Genomic DNA, 19,933 nt, shown 5'->3' with positions numbered 1-19,933 from the left:
CGCACCAAGATTTTAGAGGAGGAAAAATAAATGTTTTTTTCCCCAAATAGTATGCTAAAATATTTAATAAAGTAACAGTAAAGTAACTGGGCGGTGCAGTGCAGCCATGTTCCTCTTTGGAGAGGGGCAGGGACGAGCAGTGCTCACCCCCTCCTCCTCTCCCGGACACCGCTGTCTATATTTAGATCAGTGGTTCTCAACCTTTTTATGCGGTGACCCTGCAATACAGTTCCTCATGTTGTGGTGACCCCAAACCATGCAACCCGCAGTAAAAACACAATAAAATTGCATCTCCAATGGCTTTAGGCGACCCCCCGGTTTTGGTCGTTCGACCCCCACGTTGAGAACCTCTGCTTTAGATGGAATTATGCAGACACTTAGGCATTGGGTCTCAAGAGTTACCAGGGCTGTATAGGTATGACTATATGTGACAAATGCCCGCAAGAGCTTACGATCTAGGAGGAGGAGGGGGGGCAGAGGAGGTGACACTGCTTGTACAATGGTCACAAGAGCTTACAATCTATGGGGAGGGGACACAGGATGTGACAGTGCTTGTACAATGGTCACAAGAGCTTACAATCTATGAGGAGGGGAGGGCAGGAGGTGACAATGCTTGTACAATGGTCACAAAAGCTTACAATCTATGAGGAGGATGAGGGGACACATGAGATGTCAGTGCTTGTACAATGGTCACAAGAGCTTACAATCTATGAGGAGGAGGTGACAGTGATTGTACAATGGTCACAAGAGCTTACAATCTATGAGGAGGAGAGGACACAGGAGATGACAGTGCTTATACAATGGCCACAAGAGCTTACAATCTATGAGAGGGAGAGGACACAGGAGATGACAGTCTTTGTACAATGGCCACAAGAGCTTGGTCTGTGGGGTAAGGTACCTTTACAACAGCAGCACTACATACAGCCACTACATACCAGGCAACAAGTGGTGTAAGAGTGTGAGAGCAGAGACCTGGGGGAAGGGAGCACTTATCTGATCCTGTCCAGAGAGAAGATACAGGTCAGACACTGCAGGCTGAACAGTATCATCTGCACACAGTGGCAGCCTTCACCTTCTGTCTTCACTCTGAGCCTCCCGGGCTACTTACAAGCACAGCGGGGATTGGGCAGAGTCAGTCTTTCTCCTCCCCCCTCTCTCTCTCTCCACTGCTGCTGCGCTCCTGCAGCAGGCTGCCGTCCTCCATAACCTCCAGCAGCGGAGGGCTCGGAGGAGGAGAGGAGCGCAGTGCAGAGCCGCTGCGCTTCACTGTGAAGCCGGGTGCCCTCCATAGGCTACATCCGGACTATAAGACGCACCACTGTTTTTTCCCCATTTTCTGGGGGAAAAAAGTTGCGTCTTATAGTCCAGAAAATACGATACTTTTTTGTGTCTTGTGACTATAAAATTATTTTTACATTTTTTCATTTTCCCACTCTTGAGCTTGAACTAGCATTCATCCGATCGCTTGTTCAAGCCCTTACACTGCAATACACTTGTATTACAGTGTATAATGCAAGTAACTGAGCATGTGTTAGTTACAGCGGGCTACTCCCAGGAGGCAGAACCCAGCGTGAAGAGGATCAGACAGCCTTGAGGCACACCCCGAAGCTTCTGCAGGAAGCATTGGATCGCCGGTAAGCTCACGGGGGACATATTTAAATGCCATAATCATGCTTGACCATGGCTTGCAAGGGGTTAAAGTGCCGTGACTGGGCTGTGATGACCCCAGCACCAGCATGACCCAAATGTCCCACATCTTCTGATGCAGAGATATGCGGTGCGTCAAAATAAGTACCTTTAATGGCCGCCATAAAAACATGAAAAGGGGTTACATGTATGCACATGTATTTATTGCTTATTGTCATCAGACTGACTCTCTGCACCTGTAACCAACTGCCTCTAGAATACCATGAAATGCCATCCATTCTGTAGTGGCTGTGCATGGGTATAACAGATGGCTGCATTCTCTTGAAATAGAAGTAGATTAAATAAGCTTATAGCAGCTACAACACGCTTGGCATTGTTCCTGGTGAGTAAAGAAAAAAGTCCTGGCACCCAGGTCCAAAAAGTCGAAAAATGGGAATTATTCTCACCGTTAATTCGGTTTCCATTAGTCCACCATGACGGCCCCACTTGGAGGATGACCCCTTGACCTCTGAAGGGACAGGAAGCAGAGAAGTTAAATACCCCACCCCCGGCATCCATACTCCAGTGACTACCAAATAACTACACCGGCAGCGGATACAACTCTTTTATTGTATGTTAAATCACACACAATCTTTCCATAAAGTACAGTATAATATACATGGGTGGGAATATATATGGGCCGTCATGGTGGACTAATGGAAACCGAATTAACGGTGAGAATAATTCCCATTTTCCATTGCGTCCCCCATGACGGCCCCACTTGGAGACATAACAGATTAATTTTTTTCAGGGAGGGACAACAGCTTGAAGTACTTTTCTGCCAAACGCTAGTTCTTTTGTACTCTGTAGGTCTAACCTATAGTGTTTTACAAACGTCATTTGACTAGACCATGTTGCTGCCCTACAAATTTCATTAATGGAAGCTCCCCTTTTTTCGGCCCATGAGGTTGCCATGGCCCGTGTGGAATGAGCTCTAATAGTTTCAGGTATAGACATATTTTGAGCTACATAAGCATTTTTAATGACAGTTTTGATCCATCTCGCTATAGTGGATTTTGAAGCTCTCGTGCCTTTGTTTTTCCCGCTAAACTGTAGAAGGATATTTGAGTCCCTTCGCCATTGCCTTGTTGTTTCTAGGTAGAAGAGAAGAATCCTTCTGACATCAAGAGAGTGCCATTCTTCTTCCTTCGGAGTTTTCGGATTTCGACAGAATGTAGGTAAGATAATCTCCTGGCTTAGATGGAAGCTAGAGGATACCTTGGGAATAAAATTTTTATCAAGCATTAATGTTTTTCTATCTTCAGATACTTTCAGGTATGGTTCTTTGATAGATAATGCCTGGATTTCTCCTAGACGCCTGGCTGATGTTATGGCAATGAGAAAGGTTAATTTGAGCGTCAACTCTTTAATATTTTTTGAGTCTAATGGCTCAAATGGAGGACCGGTAAGATAATTTAAGACAACAGATAAGTCCCAACTTGGGACAGCTATTCTTACGGTAGGTTTTAGTCGGGAAGTAGCTCTTATAAATCTCCTTACCCATTGGTGATCCGCTAGAGGACTATCGAAGAAGGCACTCAACGCAGATATCTGGACCTTCAAAGAGCTGGTCTTCAGGCCCTTGTCAAACCCTGCTTGGAGGAAATCCAATACCTGGGAAATATTGGGAGAGTTCTGGTTAGGAATCTCAGGTCCACAGAATGTTACAAACTTATTCCATATGCGGAAGTAAATAGCCTGAGTGACAGGTTTCCGACTCGCCTTTAAGGTGGAGATGACCTTGTGGGACAAGCCCTTGGTTTTTAGCAATTCCCTTTCAGGATCCATGCTGATAATTGGAGAGCCTGGGGATTTGGATGCAGAAGTGGTCCCTGGAATAGTAGGTCCGCACGAGGAGGGAGGTGAATAGGCTCTTCCAGAGATAGCCTCCTGAGTGATGGAAACCATACCTTCTTTGGCCAGTAGGGCACTATGAGGATTACTTTTGCCTTCTCTCTTTGGATCTTCTGAATCACTCTGGAGATTACTGGTATTGGTGGGAAGGCATACATCAGTGCCGCATTCCAGGGATGTCTGAACGCATCTAGTTGGCTCATAGGTGTTGAATTGTCTAGCGAGAAGAAAAACTTTGTCTTCGCATTTGTGCGGGTTGCGAATAGATCTATTTTTGGAACACCCCATTTTAGGGTTAGATGTTTGAAGATCTCGTTGTTCAGGCACCATTCGTTCTGGTTGATGGTCTTCCTGCTTAGGTAGTCTGCTACCGTGTTTTCTTCTCCTTTCAGATGGACTGCCGATAGGGATAATATGTTCTGTTCTGACCAACTGAAGATCTTTTCTGATAGAAGAAGAAGATCCAAATTCTTTGTGCCCCCCTGGTGGCGTAGATATGCCACTGTGGTGACATTGTCTGAGTATATTCTTAAATGATGGGATTTCATTAAATCTCTGCTGACTTTCATGGCTTCCCACACTGCTCTCAACTCCCGGTAATTGGAAGAACGTTTTTGTATGGATAGAGGCCATTTCCCTTGAAGAAGGGATCCTTCGAAATTTGCCCCCCATCCAGACCGGCTTGCATCTGTCTGGAGTGACCACAAGGGCCATGGGTGCCAGGCTATCCCTTTTTGTAGGTTCTCTTGATGTGTCCACCAGGTTAAGGCTTCTTTGACCTCTGCAGGGATCTCTATCTTCCAATCTAGATGAGTCGGATCTTTGTCCCATACTGATAGGAGCCAACTTTGTAATCTGCGGGTATGAAACTGACTCCACTGTACTGCTTGGATACATGCCGTCAGTTGGCCTAATAACTTCATCACATCTCTTATGGAACAGTTGACTCTGTTCTGAAATAATTCTACTTCTTGACAAAGTTTTGATACTTTTCCCTGAGGAAGGAAGGACATCTGGAGTGATGAATTTAGAGAAATCCCCAGGAACGTAATAACCCTGCTGGGATTCAGATTTGATTTTTCCCAATTTATGATCCAACCCAACTGTTTGAGGGTGGCAATTGTGAAATCTCTGTGATGTATTAGCTCTTGTTCGGATCTTGCCACGATTAGTAGATCGTCCAGATATGGGATTATGATTATCCTTTTTGTTCTTAAGAAGGCAACTATTTCGATGATAATCTTCGAGAATGTCCTGGGAGCTGAGGATATTCCGAAGGGAAGTGCCTTGTACTGGAAATGACTTATGATGCCTTCTGGGTTGAGGACCGCAACCTTGAGAAATTTTTGCGATGCTAGATGTATTGGCACGTGATAATAGGCATCCTGCAAGTCGATTGTGCACATGAAGGCCTCTGGGGGAATCTGGGTGATCGCCGAGTTCACAGTCTCCATTTTGAATTTCCTGTATAGGATGTATTGATTCAGGTCTTTCAGGTTGCATATCATCCTGAATGTCCTGTTGGGTTTTTTTATTAGGAATAATGGGGAATAGTGACCTTCCCATATTTCTGATTCTGGAACCGGAATGATGACATCCAGATTCAATAACTTCTGAATTTCTGACCATAACTGAAGAGCAAGCTCTGGAGACGGTTGTCTGGTGAGGAAGAATCTTTGGGGAGGAAGAGATGTAATTTCCAGCCTGTATCCATCTTCCAACATCGATAAAATCCATGGATTCTGTGTAATTTTTATCCAATGTTGGTGAAATTTCAGGAGTCTTCCCCCCACTCTGGCGTCATTTCCTAAATGATGGGGTGGTGTTGCTGGAACTAAGGAGGAACCCCCTTCCTCTACCCCCCTTTGGGTAGCTCCATTTCCCCTGCTTTCCTTTCCCTCTATAGGGAAATCTCTTTTCTTTTTGGTCCCGAAGGGGCTGCTTCTTCTGAGTTGTTTTTGCCTCCGGAAAGCCCTTCTTCCTATCGGCTGCCTTTTCAAGAATGGTATCCAATTCCTGTCCAAATAGGTATTCCCCTTGGAATGGAAGGCCACACAGTTTAGATTTTGACCTGAAGTCTCCTGTCCACTGTCTTAGCCACAGTGTTCTCCTTGCCGAATTGGAAAGTGCTCCTTCTTTGGCGCTAAACCTTACACCTTCCGCTGAGGCGTCCGCAACAAAGGCTGCTGCTGATTTAAGTACAGGAATTGTTTCTAAGAGAATTTCTCTCGGTGTTCCATCCTTGATGTGATTTTCTAGCTCAGATAGCCAGTAAAAAAGGGTACGAGAGACTGACGTAGTGGCGATGTTCGATTTAAGATTCCACATAGACGATTCCCATGTCTTTTTCAGCAGGCTGTCTGCTTTGCGGTCCATGGGATCTTTGAGCTGAATAGAGTCTTCAAAGGGAAGATCGGTCTTTTTCGCAATTTTTGTGACCTGGACATCTACCTTAGGAAAGGAATTCCAGATCTTTGATTCTTCTTCCCCAAAGGATAGACGACTCTTAAACTCTCTTGATATAGAAATTCTATTTTCTGGTTCTCTCCACTCCTCAAGGATTAGATCCTTCAGGGTCTTATTGATCGGAAAGACGCGTCTCTTTTTAGCCTTAAGGATCCCAAAAAGCTCATCCTTAATAGATGTTGGTTCTTCAACCTCTTCAATCTTTAGGGTGTCTCTCATGGCTTTTAATAGAGGATCTAAATCCTCGGACATAAACAGGTATTTGGATTCCATTTTTACTGCTGATGTAGATGGAATTGAATCTAAATCTAAGGAGTCCTTGACCGAACCCTCTAGTGATTCTATATCGGACTCTGATTGATATTCAACTCTCTGTCTTTTTTGTACAGGTTCCTGAGGTATTAGGTTAGCTAGAGATGAAGCTAACGAACACTGAACCTCCCCTTTTATAAAAGTCCTCATTTCGTCCATAAAGGATGACTTTTCCTCTTTCAAGAGGCTATCAATACAGTCCTTGCAAACTGCTTTTTTATAATCGATAGACAATTTGTAAAAGCACATGTTGCATCGACGGGAGGTAATTTTTCTTTTCCCCGCATCTTTGGGAGGTGGATCCTTAGATTCTCTATGCTTCTCCTTCTCTTTCGGTTCCTACCAACAGAGAAGGAGAACAGTGTTACTATCTAAGAATAGTAATACTAAATCTTTAGGATATGACCCACAGTAACACTTAGATACCCCGAAACCACTCACAGGAGCTATAGGCGGGGGATCTATAGACACAGCATCCATAGTACAAGATTCCACGTTGCCAATGGTAAAAAACGGCACCTATGTGTACACATATATATATTAGCATATTTCAAATAAACGTCATATATATATAATGGACTACTGTTCATACTTGCCTTGGACACACAAGATCGTGAGGTAAGGCAAAATTTTGGCCCAATAGGGTGGTGCCTGAAAAATATACAGCCCATATATAATACTGAGTCATTGCATATTAAATGTCTCAGGCCGAGTTTACAATGAAAATACCTTAATAGACCGCAGTGGAGGATATGGTGCGCCGGGATACAGGAGCATTAGACCTCAGATCATTGTGCGTCCCCGCCAGCTTTAAATCTTACCGCTCCACGCGCCTGTTTCCGGACCGTGCGACAGATTACCTCACTTCCGGTGCGCCACCGGAAGTTGTCACTGGCGGCCGTGTCAGGCACGCCGCCGCCATTTTGTTGAAGTCCGGGTGTCGTTAACCTCACGGGGTCGCGGACAGAGCCGGAACTACCGGCCCCAACATGCCGACAAGGGAAGGGTCGTATGCACCGATCGCTGTCCTGGACCGGAGGGGTAAGAGGAGGATCCCCGCGCCACACATGCTCCCCTCTCACTGTCCCTCTTGGATGGAAGGATCAGAGGAGAGATCTTCTCTACAACCTGCCCTGTGTAGGGACAGGAAGACACTGGAGTATGGATGCCGGGGGTGGGGTATTTAACTTCTCTGCTTCCTGTCCCTTCAGAGGTCAAGGGGTCATCCTCCAAGTGGGGCCGTCATGGGGGACGCAATGGAAAAATGATGTTCTGTATGTGTGAATAATATAAACTCAAACTGATTGCTGTAAAGACAGATTGTTTATTTATAATCTAAACAACTGAACATTTGTGCCAAAAAAATAATAAACCCCAACGTCCATCAATATTTACATATCCAGTGCAAGAAATTAGAGTAGTTCTTATCCATTATTCAGGACGTTTTTCATCTGTGTGAGGTTCAAGCTGTGCAAGCTACAAGAGAAAACAGAAAAAGATACTTTACATTATATGGAAATATAAAGAAAAATGGAAGGTGTCAAAAGGGTGTGCCTTGGGATTGGTGCTTAAAAAGACAAAAAGACATCACTGAGGGGCTCTGGCACCACACTCCCAGGAGTCCCTCAGACTCCTTAACATAATTGTAAAAGTTGATTTTGGGAGCAAAGACGCCATGGATAACAGCTAATAAGATTACCACATTCAATGTCCTTGGTTTATCATGATGGATTTTGGTGGTTGATTTTCTTTTGGGGGACGGGGCATTTTAAAGGAAACCTACAACCACAGATCTACCTATTAAAGGTAGATCCGGTGGCAGGTTCCTCTAATGTATTTTTCTTTTGGGGCCCAGAACTTTTATAAATTTTAATTAACCCAATTTTGTCGGCTGCGCAGTCACGGCTCTGAAGCCGGAACTACTGTGCATGCTTCACAGGCGAGTGCACGCAGCTCCTCGTAGCTGTACGCTGAAGATGCATTGGTAGGCGGAACGCGAGACGCTACTGGGACGTGGAGCAGGCTACTCCACGCCTCAGTAGCCTCTTTAGGAAATTTGCATGTTGGGGGAATTAAAATTTATAAGAGTTCTGGGCCACAAAAGAATTAACCCTAAAAAGGGCTATACTACTATACATTAGAGGAACCTGCCACCGGATGTACCTTAATAGGTATATCCGTGGTGGTAGGTTTCCTTTAAATGCCTATATCTCCTAAACCCATGCACCTAGAAACACAAACACAAAAGGGTTACAATTTCTCCCATATCACCTGAAATTAGCTGTCAGTGGGGCACTGTACCTTAATTAGGGACTGTCTGCTAATATTCAACTACAGACATATAAAGCTCTACTTACAGATGGTAAATATTGTGTCTATTTTTTTACTCTGCCTTGTGTTACATTAATGGCATGTGACAAAAGTGACATCATTGCAGATCCTTTAGCCTTCTAATAATAGCAAACTGTACACCATGTATGTGATTACATGAAATCACAGCAGCCTCCATGGAGGATGGAAAAGAGTAGAAGTCCGTAGAGGCTTCTGTGACTTCATGTGGTCAGATATATGCATGGGGTACAGTTTGCTATTGTTAAGAGGCTAAAGGACCTGAGATGATGTCAGTTTGGTTAGATGACATTAACTGTGACCAGTAAGGAGGAATAAGGCATGGGGAGTATTAGAGGGGAGGGGTCGGATGAGCAGGACACGCCCCCTCCGATGCCAGGTAATAGAAGATAAAAAGTGATTTATGGGGATGTAAGCAAAACAATTTTTAGCTATAAGAAGGGTGCAAATGTGGTGACAGGTTCCCTTTAACAGAAATGGAGATATCCACTCTTAAAGTTGTAGGACAAATATATATATTTTTAGTTGTAACTTTAAGGGTGGATATCTCTGGTTCTGTGAAGCATCCATGCATCATATTATAGGGGAGATTCTCCTGTATAATATGACACCAGAAGTAGGTCACGGTCATAATGTTTATAAGCGTACTTTTTACACAGGCATGTGCAAATAGGACATACATAGCAGTCGGGCAGTCATGAAGGAGTTAAAGGCCATGAATACACCCCTTGGAAACCCCTTGAGAAATGTGTTACAGTGGATGCTGGACAGTGTGTTTTCAGACATTAGCTATATTTAAGTGATGTACATTGTATGCTCTAGGTCTGCTCTGTTGTGGCTATAGGAAAGGAAACTTACCATCAGAAATCTATCTATTAAGCTAATCTGATGGTAGGTGGCTAGTAACATACTAATCCCTAATAAATGTTTACCTGATCCTAAAATACTTCCTAAACTACACTTCATCTAACTAATATGCTAATTATCATCAGAGGCTACTGGGACTTGGATGATCCATTGCTCTCACTACCTGGAGAGGCTAATCCACACCCCAGTAGCCTCAGCTGATAATTAGCATAGTAGTAAGATATAGTGTACTTTAATTTATGAAGCATTTTAGGATTAAGTAAAAATAGATTAAGGCTTACCATGTTACTATCCACCTACCATATGATCTACCTAAATAGGTAGATTTCTGATGGTAGGTGTCCGTTAACACTAAAAACACTTGTCACTTTATTATTGTGGAACTGAGCCCTTGAATATTTACATATGCACGAAAGGTTGTATATATATTCTTATTACCTTGCTATACCGTGAAGCAGTCTGTTTTTTAACTGTGGATTCCTCTCCTTTTAATTTTTTAAGTGAATTTATATTTATCAGATAAATAAAAAGTATTTTGACATAAATTTTGTTGTTTTGGTTTTATATATGTATAATATCTGCTCATTTCGGTCTGGCCCTTGGTTCAGTCGTGCTGCTTCAGCTGTCCATTGTCTGATATTTTTAATGAATATTATTAAAAAAAACTAGGTTTTACTTTTCCTCTAAATAAAGCTCTCTCTTTTTCCGTTTGGTCTGCCGGTTTAGTCAGGAGAGGCTGTATGTACATGTGCCATCACTGTTTTACCATCAATAGGTTGCCTAAATGAATTGGGCTGCTGGTAGCAAGTCAGAATTTTGTCATGCATATCATGCATTGCAGATTTGTTTCAGATACTTCTGCAGCTTAAAATGTGTTCCATGTGAATGAGGTTGTTTCTGTAGATGAATGTGACATTTGGACAAAAATGTCTTCAACAAATCTTCTGTATATAAATATACAAAACAGGAATATATGAATGACAGGCTACATCAACATTACCATTTCCTACAATGGTCAGACCATAAATATGAACACTTTTGATCTACCTAATCGATTTTCTTATTAAACACAAGATTACCAGTATAAGGCAAAGCAAGAGAAAATTAGAAGGTGAAGGAATATTATACTACTGTATATTTTATGTTTTTGAGAACATAATTCATAGACATGCAGTGCTATCTAAGCAGGACAGCATGTTTGTAACAGTACATACTGTATAATGACCGAACTAAAGCATTATCTGGGAGACTTAGCTGCAATACATCCCTACCCTTTGTTTAACAGTATCTCAGGCACTTAGACATACATGCATATATACATACACAAGCGTAAATATAAAACAAAGAAAGAAACCAACCTTTGCTTTCAGTTCTTTGTTTTCTTCTAGAACAGCTTCATACTTCTGTTTCAGTTCTGCGATCTCCAAGCGCAAAGCTTCAACATCTGGCGTTTCTGGACCTGCAGCTCCCATGTGCTGTTTCAGGAAACTGGATAAACTATTAAGGATGACTACATTCTATTCGAACACATCTATGATATTTTTTTGTTGCGTGACATGTTATATTTCATTAATATTTTAGAGATAAAATATTCATAAACACTTTATAATACCATGTACTATATCGCAGGGGTGGCCAACCAGTGTAGCTGGCTCACATCGGCTTTATCTGTCAACATGCACATCATATTCCATAAAAATTGCAGAAATGAATGCCTGTATTTATAATAAAATATTTATCTTAGAGCACATACTTTGAAATATACAGCAAGCCAGCGATATATAGGACCACCTGTTGGACTCCAGAACATGAGCAGCAAGGAAGATCAATGGATACTTTACAGATTTTACATGAAACTAGAACATGTTTCTACATGAAACTATAAACCAATGCTGTTTGCTTTGCCTTTAGAAGTGTATTCAGAATCATGCTTGTTAGTTGGTTATGAAAACATTTTATTACATTAAAGATAACCTCCAAAAAAAGGAAAAAGACAGCAACCAATCTTGACAAAGATTCATTGTGAATCGAAACGTTGCACTTTTTTCTATGCCTGTGTGAATAAAGGTTTAACCTTTTTTCATCATATTGGATGCTGTGGCCTTCTCTCCCCTTTTTATTAAAGATAACCCGTCACCCACATCTATCCCCCCAACTTGCAGGTCCTACCTTATTCACTGTTGTGACCTGGAATGCATGACAAGGAGATGGGCCAGCGTCTCCTGTAAATTATAAAATTAACCCCTGTATTCTTCCCATGCTGAATGCTAATGGCACACCACGTCCTTATGTATACACACCTCCTGTTTCTTACAACCATATTACTATATTGCGGCTGATGAAATCTCATTTTAAATTGCTGCACTGCCAGATCTTTCTTCTCCAAGGGCAGTGCAGGGCTGGCGCAACATCCTTTCCTCAGAATAGGATACAAGTATGTCAATGGGCATTGTACAAATGGACTGAGTAGCAGCAGACCAGCTGTTATACACAGGCTGGTCTCTGCTATGTGTTCCATGCAGAGGGACAGCTCTGTGCATACCTGGGGTAAGGGGTGTGGTTGTAAGATACAGGAGGAAGGAGAAGGAGGGGGTGTGCCAGCACGTCTCACTTCACAACATTCGCATTCAGCAAGGGAAAAATACAGGGGTTCATTTTATAATTTGCAGGAGACACTGGCTCCATGTCATCATGCATTGCAGTTTACAATGGTGAATAAGGTAGGACCCACAGATTAGGGGGCTAGATGTGGGTGACAGGTTCTCTTTAAGCATTCTACTTATTCAGCTGACAAGCGCTGTATAGAAAGGATACTCCAAAGCATTGTTTGGTTTTTCTGGCTCTTCATACAGTTCCACTAATACTGGAGGAGAACATGAATATCAATTAGTATTCCGAAAGGACACTCAACACATATATAGTGACAACAAAAAGCCAACCATAATCTTCTAGATTACATCAAACCACAGTCTCACAGAAATAATTATGTAGAAAATGTGCTAAGTCAGAAAAACAATGGCAGCTGCAAAATACAAATGTATTAACCTTTCCATCATACTGTGAAGACCCCATTCCTGATTGTGGCATAAAGATACTGACAAGAATACGGATGTCGGAACATAACCTACCCCATTTAGACATGCTCACCAGGGTGCCTGAGGTTACCATGAGTGATAATTTTGTGATTAATATCTTTTTACACAGTATACAATAAGGGTCTGGGACTCATTATAGTTATATATTATGCAAAAAGTCCCCGTTTCATCATGGGAAAAAAGAGCACTGTGCTGGGAACATGATTATAGTTTAGCGCTGTTGTCCCACGGGGGAAGCAAGGACTCCTTACAGCATAGATCACCATGATGCTCGAAGTCCTTTCTTTAACACTGTACACATTGCATGCAGCCAGTGCAGGGTCAGTGTTTCACAGACTGTTCTCGGTTGTGCATCTTTCTTGAGGGCTGCATTGACAGATTGTGCACCACAAACCTTTGGAGCGCTACACCACTGCTATGACATCATGCACCAACAGTGATGAGGCACGGTGAGGCAGGGGGAGCTTCTGATGCGTTTGAAACCACGTTTTGAACGTGGGCCGTTTCTAAGAAGTCAGTTAAAAAACGCATGCGTTTTTTAAAATGAATCCTTTTATTCCCTGTTCTTCCCCAATAATCATAATTATCATAATTTTTTTTTTTTTGGGGGGGGGGGGGTTCGAAAACGTTCGCACGCCACATGTGCCACTGCCCTTAAAATTAGTTTTCTGTATGAAGCTAGGCCAAGATCTGGAAGGTGTCAAATCATTTTCTGCTGACAGGTTCCCTGTTAATATTGCTGCTTTAATGGGAAAATAAAAATAAATATGGATTGTTATAAAAGAAACGCTCATATTGTATAAAACTTTCTAAATGTTCTCTACTATCCACGCTACAGTTACACGCTACACAGGTTACCTTTAGTAAGGGTATCAAGGACACCAGCCTTCTCCAAGTATCTTCTGAACTGTTCCCTTTTGGAATCTGCTGCCTAGTAACAAAAGGGAGGAAAAAAAAAAAAAAAAAAAGATAAAACAAAAGTTTATCTACGTTAGGCTGACATAGAAACACATTATGAATAAAAACATACAACCAAGCATTGTGAAATATATTACATTTAAACTGCAATAGAATAGAGGATTAGGCCGGCGGCACACGTGACGTTTTGAACTCGGTTTGGGGACGTTTTTAAGCACTCCGTTAAAAAAACGCATCAGTTTTTTTTAAAACCGCATGCGTTTTTTGAAAATGCATCCGTTTTTGTCTTTTTTATTGCGCAAATTCGGAAAACCTGTCAAAAACTGATGCATTTCCAAAAAACGCATGCGTTTTTAACGGAGTGCTTAAAAACGGACGAAAAACGGCTTCAAAGCGCCACGTGTGCCGCTGGCCTAAGGGTGAAGACACACGTGGCGTTTTTAGGGTCTGATCGCTTACTGCACGTAATGTGAGAGGCAGCGATCCTAGAACCCCATCATGGTGTATGGAGCACTGGGAGAGTCCGTAGACCAGCGCTTTCAGGGGACAGGGGAAAGCTGTAATTGGTTGGACAACCAGTTTGGGGGTGCAAACGCTTGCATTTTTAAACACATCAAGCTGATGGTGATGCCACACATGGCGTTTTGAACCTGTTTTTGGTCCGTTTTTAAACAGTCCATCCTAAAACGCATGTAGTTTGTAAAGACGCATCCGTTTTTGACCAGTTTTAATTACGGTAAGATGATTGGTAAAACACATGCGTTTTTACTGGACTGCTTTAAAACTGACCAAAAAGGGGTTTAAAACACCATGTGTGGCATCACCCTATGAGGAGAATTACCTGATGACATTGCTGTCACGTTTACAAAACACTTGTTAACGCAATGTTAATGGATTCACACGTACAGCTTTTCAGATGCAGTTTCTGAAGCCAAATACAGGTGTGGATGATAATGGGTGAGAACTAATCACTGAGGGTGCTGTCACACGTCGCGTTTAAAAACGCATTGCTACAGCTGAAGGGATATTTCCCAAATTAGACAGCTGTTAACGCTTGCGTTTACAAAACGCATGTGTTAACATCGCGGTTAACGCATGCGTTAACAATGCGCTAACAACCGCATGCGTTAACCGCGATGTTAACGCATGTGTTAACAATGCGTTAACGCTTGCGTTTTGTAAACGCAAGCGTTAACAGCTGTTTAATTAGGGAAATACCCCTTCAGCTGTAGCAATGCGTTTTTAAACGCATGCAGTAAACGCGACGTGTGACAGCACCCTGAGAAGTTCTACTCCTTCTCTAATTTCACTCTACTACAGATTATCATTAGGACATGAATAACTGCATCTATGGGCGATGCCACACATGGCGTTTTTGGTCAGTTTTTCCCAATTATCTTAATAGATAAACAGGATGTAAACGGCCAAATGCATGGTAAACAGCCAAAAACGCCATGTGTGGCATCACCCTAAAAAAGAAGACCCACCCTGCGTTCTTGGTGCGTTTTTAAACAGACTGCAAACGCACGTGTTTTTGCATGTTTACCACCATGTGTTTGGCAGGTTTGAATCTGTTTTTCTTCATTTGTGGAAGCGTAAGCAGCTATGAAATTCTTAGTACAGTATTCGAACCAGCCAAACACATGGTAGACATGCAAAAACACTTGTGCTTTCAGTCCATTTAAAAGCAGTCTGAAGAACTGTCCAGTTTCATGGGAAATGGCGCCTTCTCATGTGGCATTTCTGAACCCATCTAAAACGCAAGTGGGTTCACACATTGCATTTTTTAATGTGTTTTTGAATGCTTTTTCTATGGATGAGCTTTTTCATTGCGATAGACACTGGTACGCTTATTACTTTTAAACTGCAAGTAACTTCGTATAAACATGGCAGCCTCTTTCACAATGCAAAAATGAATCCAAGAACGCAACATGTGGTTACACGTAGCACTTTCATTGTGTTTACAAATGCAATGCAAGCAAGCGTCTAGGCTGGGCCTCGGTTTCCATGGAAACTCATGTAATCAGTAACCAGCATCTGGTAGAACTATTTAAACAATAAATGGATAAACTATCCATTCATTGTTTAACATTTCAGTTTTTTTTTGTATTGCCATCCTCTCAAAAGCCAGAACTTTTTTTACATTTCCATTTAGGGTGATGTCAGACGTGGCGCTTTGTCTGCGCTTGCAAACGCAGACAAAGCGCCATGGCTGACATCACCCTTAGGCCGGCGCCACACGTAGCACTTTGTCTGCACTTGCAAACACAAACGGAAACAAAGTCGCGCCCACCGGAGCGGGCCTCGACCCGATCGCATCGGAGTTTCTATGGAAACGTCTGTGATCGGGAACGAGCCGCCGGTGTTTTGCGTTAATTTAACGCGAAACACCGGCGGCTCGTTCCCGCTTGCAGGCGTTTCCATAGAAACGCCGATGCGATCGGGTCGAGGCCCGCTCCGGTGGGCGCGACTTTGTCTCCGTTTGTGTGGCAGACTAAGCGCTACGTGTGGAGCCGGCCTTACAAAGATGAATGAGAGCTTGTTTTCTGCTGGACAAATTTAACTGACACTTGCCCTCCCTCCATACAGCCTTATGAAGATACACGACACATAGGTGGCGTTTTGGATGCGTCAGAACACATACGCCTGGTTACTCTTCAAGAGTTTTCCTTCATTGCTATAAGCATAAGCAGATGTGAAAATGTTTACTCAGCTGCTGACACTTAAAGGAAACCTACCACTTAGTATGGCAGGGGTAAGCTGTAAGTACCGAGCACCAGCTCAGGGTGAGCTGGTGCCGGTACTTACTTTCATTAGTGTTAAAACCGCGGTATCGCGGTTTTAACACTTTTTAAACTTTAGGGCAGAAGACACTTCGGCGCTGCGTGCGCACGATCATGCGCGCGCCTCCATAGGAAATAGCGGAGATGTTGCGCGCGCACGGTCGCGCGCAGCGCCGAAGCCCCTTCTGCCCTAAAGTTTAAAAAGTGTTAAAACCGCAATACCGCGGTTTTAACACTAACGAAAGTAAGTACCGGCACCAGCTCACCCTGAGCTGGTGCTCGGTACTTACAGCTTACCCCTGCCATACTAAGTGGTAGGTTTCCTTTAAAGCAATGAAGAAAAGCGCTTCCAGAGTAACCAAACGCATTGCAAAACTTAAAAATCCATGTATTCTGACGCAAGCGTCCTGATGCATGAATTTTGATGCATCCAAAATGCCACGTGTGAACGCACCCTCAGGGGAGATGCATCAGTCGGTCTACACCTGAAAACTGGAATCATTTGCACCTGAAATGCCGTGCGCCACATTTACTGAAGGTTGCAGAGCATTTTTTTTCCAATGCCAAAAAGGGGGCAGAAAATAGCCCATGCTACAGAAGATTCACTCTGTGTGCTAGAAAATTGTATTAATGTGTTGCAACAGATAAATCACATCTCCCCCAATGTGTTTACACTTTGTTTTGAACTACATTACCAATGGCATATGTGTTTATGTAGCAATATGTGTGTTTTGCATTGATAAATATTAAAGGAGTATTCCAGGAATCAGCATAATTCATGTACAAATGAGTCAATAAAATATAAGCTAATATGTAATTAGTTGTTATTTAAAATTTAGCTCCCCTTTGCAGAAAATGCTGTGGTCATGTGCTGTGTAATGAAGAATTAAAATGCTGCTGGCCCTTTAATCAGTCCGTTAATTTCCTCTGCAAGGAGAAAACACAGGACAGAAGATGGCCGCTGATCACATGTCCTGGGCCCTTCATGTGATCTTCACTACGTTTGGCTGTAGTCGGTTGGTTGCAGTGCATCCAGTATGGACAGTGTTGTGGTTATGTGCCAGGATGGCAGTTACACACATCATTACTATGGTAACAGAGCAGGACATTCTGTTACATCATCACAGGGGGCAGAAAATAAGAGGAGTTACTAAGAACTAAAGGATCTAGGGAAATGTGGTTTCCAGTGGCGGCCATCTTGGTTATAACTCCACCTACTTCAGAGAGGCCATAAAATTTTTTAATCATAAAATCTAACTATTTAAGCTCCATTTTGTAACTAATGACCTGGAGTTTTGTTATGTTCATTTATTTATAGCATCATGGGTTTTTGTAGCAGACGTTCATAATTCTGGAATACCCCTTTAACATTAAAAGGCAGAATACACGTTGTGATTTACCAAACATTGGCATTTGGCAAAAACCACTATACGTTTAGTGAGGAGCATCACTTGTATTACATCCCAAACACCAAAGTGAATATAGCAAGGGGCAGCTACACCTTGGCAATCCTATATGGCCCTGGCAGCGATAACCTGTATGTACCGTTACCTTGCTACCCCATTACCACACCATGTAAATGTACCCTATGGTCACCACATATTATATTTCCATTTGCAGGCTCTCTTCTTACTCTTGGACCCCGGCTCCTCTCCACCAGCACAGGACAAGAACCTGAGTTTTTTAGATATGAACTATGACAATGTACACCCCCCAAACCATGAGGCACAATAGCAGCAGCCAGGAAATGACAGAAATGACACGCAGCCTTCTCACCTTGTAGTTCGCCATTGCGTCCCGCAGCTTGTTTCTGGTTTGTTATTTTACAATCACCTCAGTAACAAGGAAGCTGCTGTGCGCATGCGAGGTAGTTAGCGTGTGCCTGAAGGGAGAACGCTTGCGTAACTAGGGGACGTGACTGGCGCCTGCGCAGATGAGAGGAAGGTAAACTAAAAAGTGATTGTTGTTGCTAGGCGCTTCTTGCATGAGCTCCGGAATACTGTGCCGGCTGGAGAGGATGTGACCACAGCAGGGAGGTCACATGATACATATGAGGCGCTATGGCTACTGTACATAGCATGGAAGTGACTGCGGACTACGACTGGCTCCTCACAGTGTGCATGAGGACATGAAGCCATCAATTATATCTGTGCTGGTTCATCAATGTAAAGGGCATTTTACAGAACGTGAAGATCCATTAATAAACACACATAAAATCTGCATAATTAACTTGATAAAAATTGTATCCGCTGCAGAAAGTGTACATGCTGAGAAGAATACAATCTGCACCGCATGTCAGTTTCTGCAGAGAGAAAAGAATCTGTGCAAAGGCTCTTGGACACAAGCGACAAACAAGACGTGTGAGGTCCCACATATGTGGCCGGTCACCGGAGTGCGTGGTCTGCTCGCGTGGCGCTTTCACATTAGGATTTGCTTTATCTTTGCAGCTTCCCCTGGCAGATCATGGGGGCTGTTTGCTAAGACAATGGGGGTCATTTACTAAGGGCCCGATTCGTGTGTTACCCGAATATTTCCGATTTGCACCGATTTTCCCTGAATTGCCCCGGGATTTTGTCGCACGCGATTGGATTCTGGCGCATAGGCCCCGGCATGCACGCGACGGAAATAGAGGGGGCGTGGCCGAACGAAAACCCAACGGATTCAGAAAAAAACGCAGCATTTTAAAAAAAAATGTGTCGCACAAATTGCACTTTTGATGCCAGGGTCACTCTGGAGGACTTGCACATGTTTTGCTAGTCCCTGAACATAAGCTTTTAGGTCTAAACGCATCTGTGTTTGTGAAAATGTGGAAACAGGTTCCCTTTAAGATCATGTTCACACTCCCAAATACAACTAGTGATGGGTTCCCACAGAATCCTATTAACTAAAGAACACCCTTGTTTTAGCTAAAAATTGTTTGTCTTACAACCATGTAACATCAATTTTAGCTTATATTCCCTGGCATCAGAGGGGCGTGTCCTGCTCAGCTAGCCTCTCCCTTCTACTCTGCCTTATCCCTCCTCACTATTCAGCATTTGACCAGGGTTATGTCATCTAACCCCTTCTCCATGCGCCGGGTCCCGGTGCATGGAGAGGGCTCGCTGGCCGAGCCCTCTCCATAGCCGGTAAGTCTTTGCTGCATATTGCAGCAAAGGCTTACCGGTAACACCCGCGATCGGTACTAGCACCGATCGCGGGTGCTTTCACGGCGATCGCCGCCCGCAATGCTGCCGGAGGCCATCTTGCCGCGGATCGCCGCGGTGCCCTCTTCATACAGAGATGGGCTTTGCTGCATATTGCAAAGACCTATCGCTATCACCCAAGATCACGGGTGTTAACCTCTTCTTTGCTGCTGGGGCTTAAAACGTGGCAGGGCATGGGCGCCGCCATGTTTCCTATGATCGTCGCTCCCCCGAACATCATGGCGAGGGGGGGCTGATCAGTTACCCCTCTCTTCGTTAGACCCGAGGCTGCATGGTTTCAGTAGATTCGTTACAATGAGCCACTGGCTCATATGCAGAAACTCCATATACTTAAATACAGTAGTATTACAGTATATGGTAGGAACGATCTGACTATCTAGGGTTAATGTACCCTAGAGGG

At 43.3% G+C, this 19,933-nt stretch overlaps 2 protein-coding genes across 2 annotated transcripts; both read right to left on the bottom strand.

The window, feature by feature from the left end:
• Positions 1–2,162: 2,162 nt before the first annotated feature.
• LOC140118610 (uncharacterized) lies at positions 2,163–3,929 on the bottom strand. The gene is made up of 2 exons (XM_072136733.1): positions 3,187–3,929; positions 2,163–2,904 (listed from the first exon to the last, which is right to left on the bottom strand). The coding sequence occupies exons 1-2, from the start codon at positions 3,868–3,870 to the stop codon at positions 2,434–2,436; spliced, it is 1,155 nt and encodes a 384-aa protein (XP_071992834.1). The 5' UTR covers positions 3,871–3,929; the 3' UTR covers positions 2,163–2,433.
• A 3,693-nt stretch (positions 3,930–7,622) lies between these two features.
• Positions 7,623–18,266, bottom strand: MYCBP (MYC binding protein). Its single transcript, XM_072136732.1, has 5 exons — positions 18,107–18,266; positions 13,488–13,560; positions 12,349–12,397; positions 10,893–11,022; positions 7,623–7,794 (listed from the first exon to the last, which is right to left on the bottom strand). The coding sequence occupies exons 1-5, from the start codon at positions 18,119–18,121 to the stop codon at positions 7,750–7,752; spliced, it is 312 nt and encodes a 103-aa protein (XP_071992833.1). The 5' UTR covers positions 18,122–18,266; the 3' UTR covers positions 7,623–7,749.
• Positions 18,267–19,933: the final 1,667 nt, after the last annotated feature.

This window comes from Engystomops pustulosus, chromosome 2 (genome assembly GCF_040894005.1).
Source record: "Engystomops pustulosus chromosome 2, aEngPut4.maternal, whole genome shotgun sequence".
In the NCBI taxonomy this organism is placed as follows: Eukaryota; Metazoa; Chordata; class Amphibia; order Anura; family Leptodactylidae; genus Engystomops; species Engystomops pustulosus.
The sequence above is the reverse complement of the archived record's forward strand: the minus strand, read 5'-3'. Positions and strand labels throughout refer to the sequence as shown.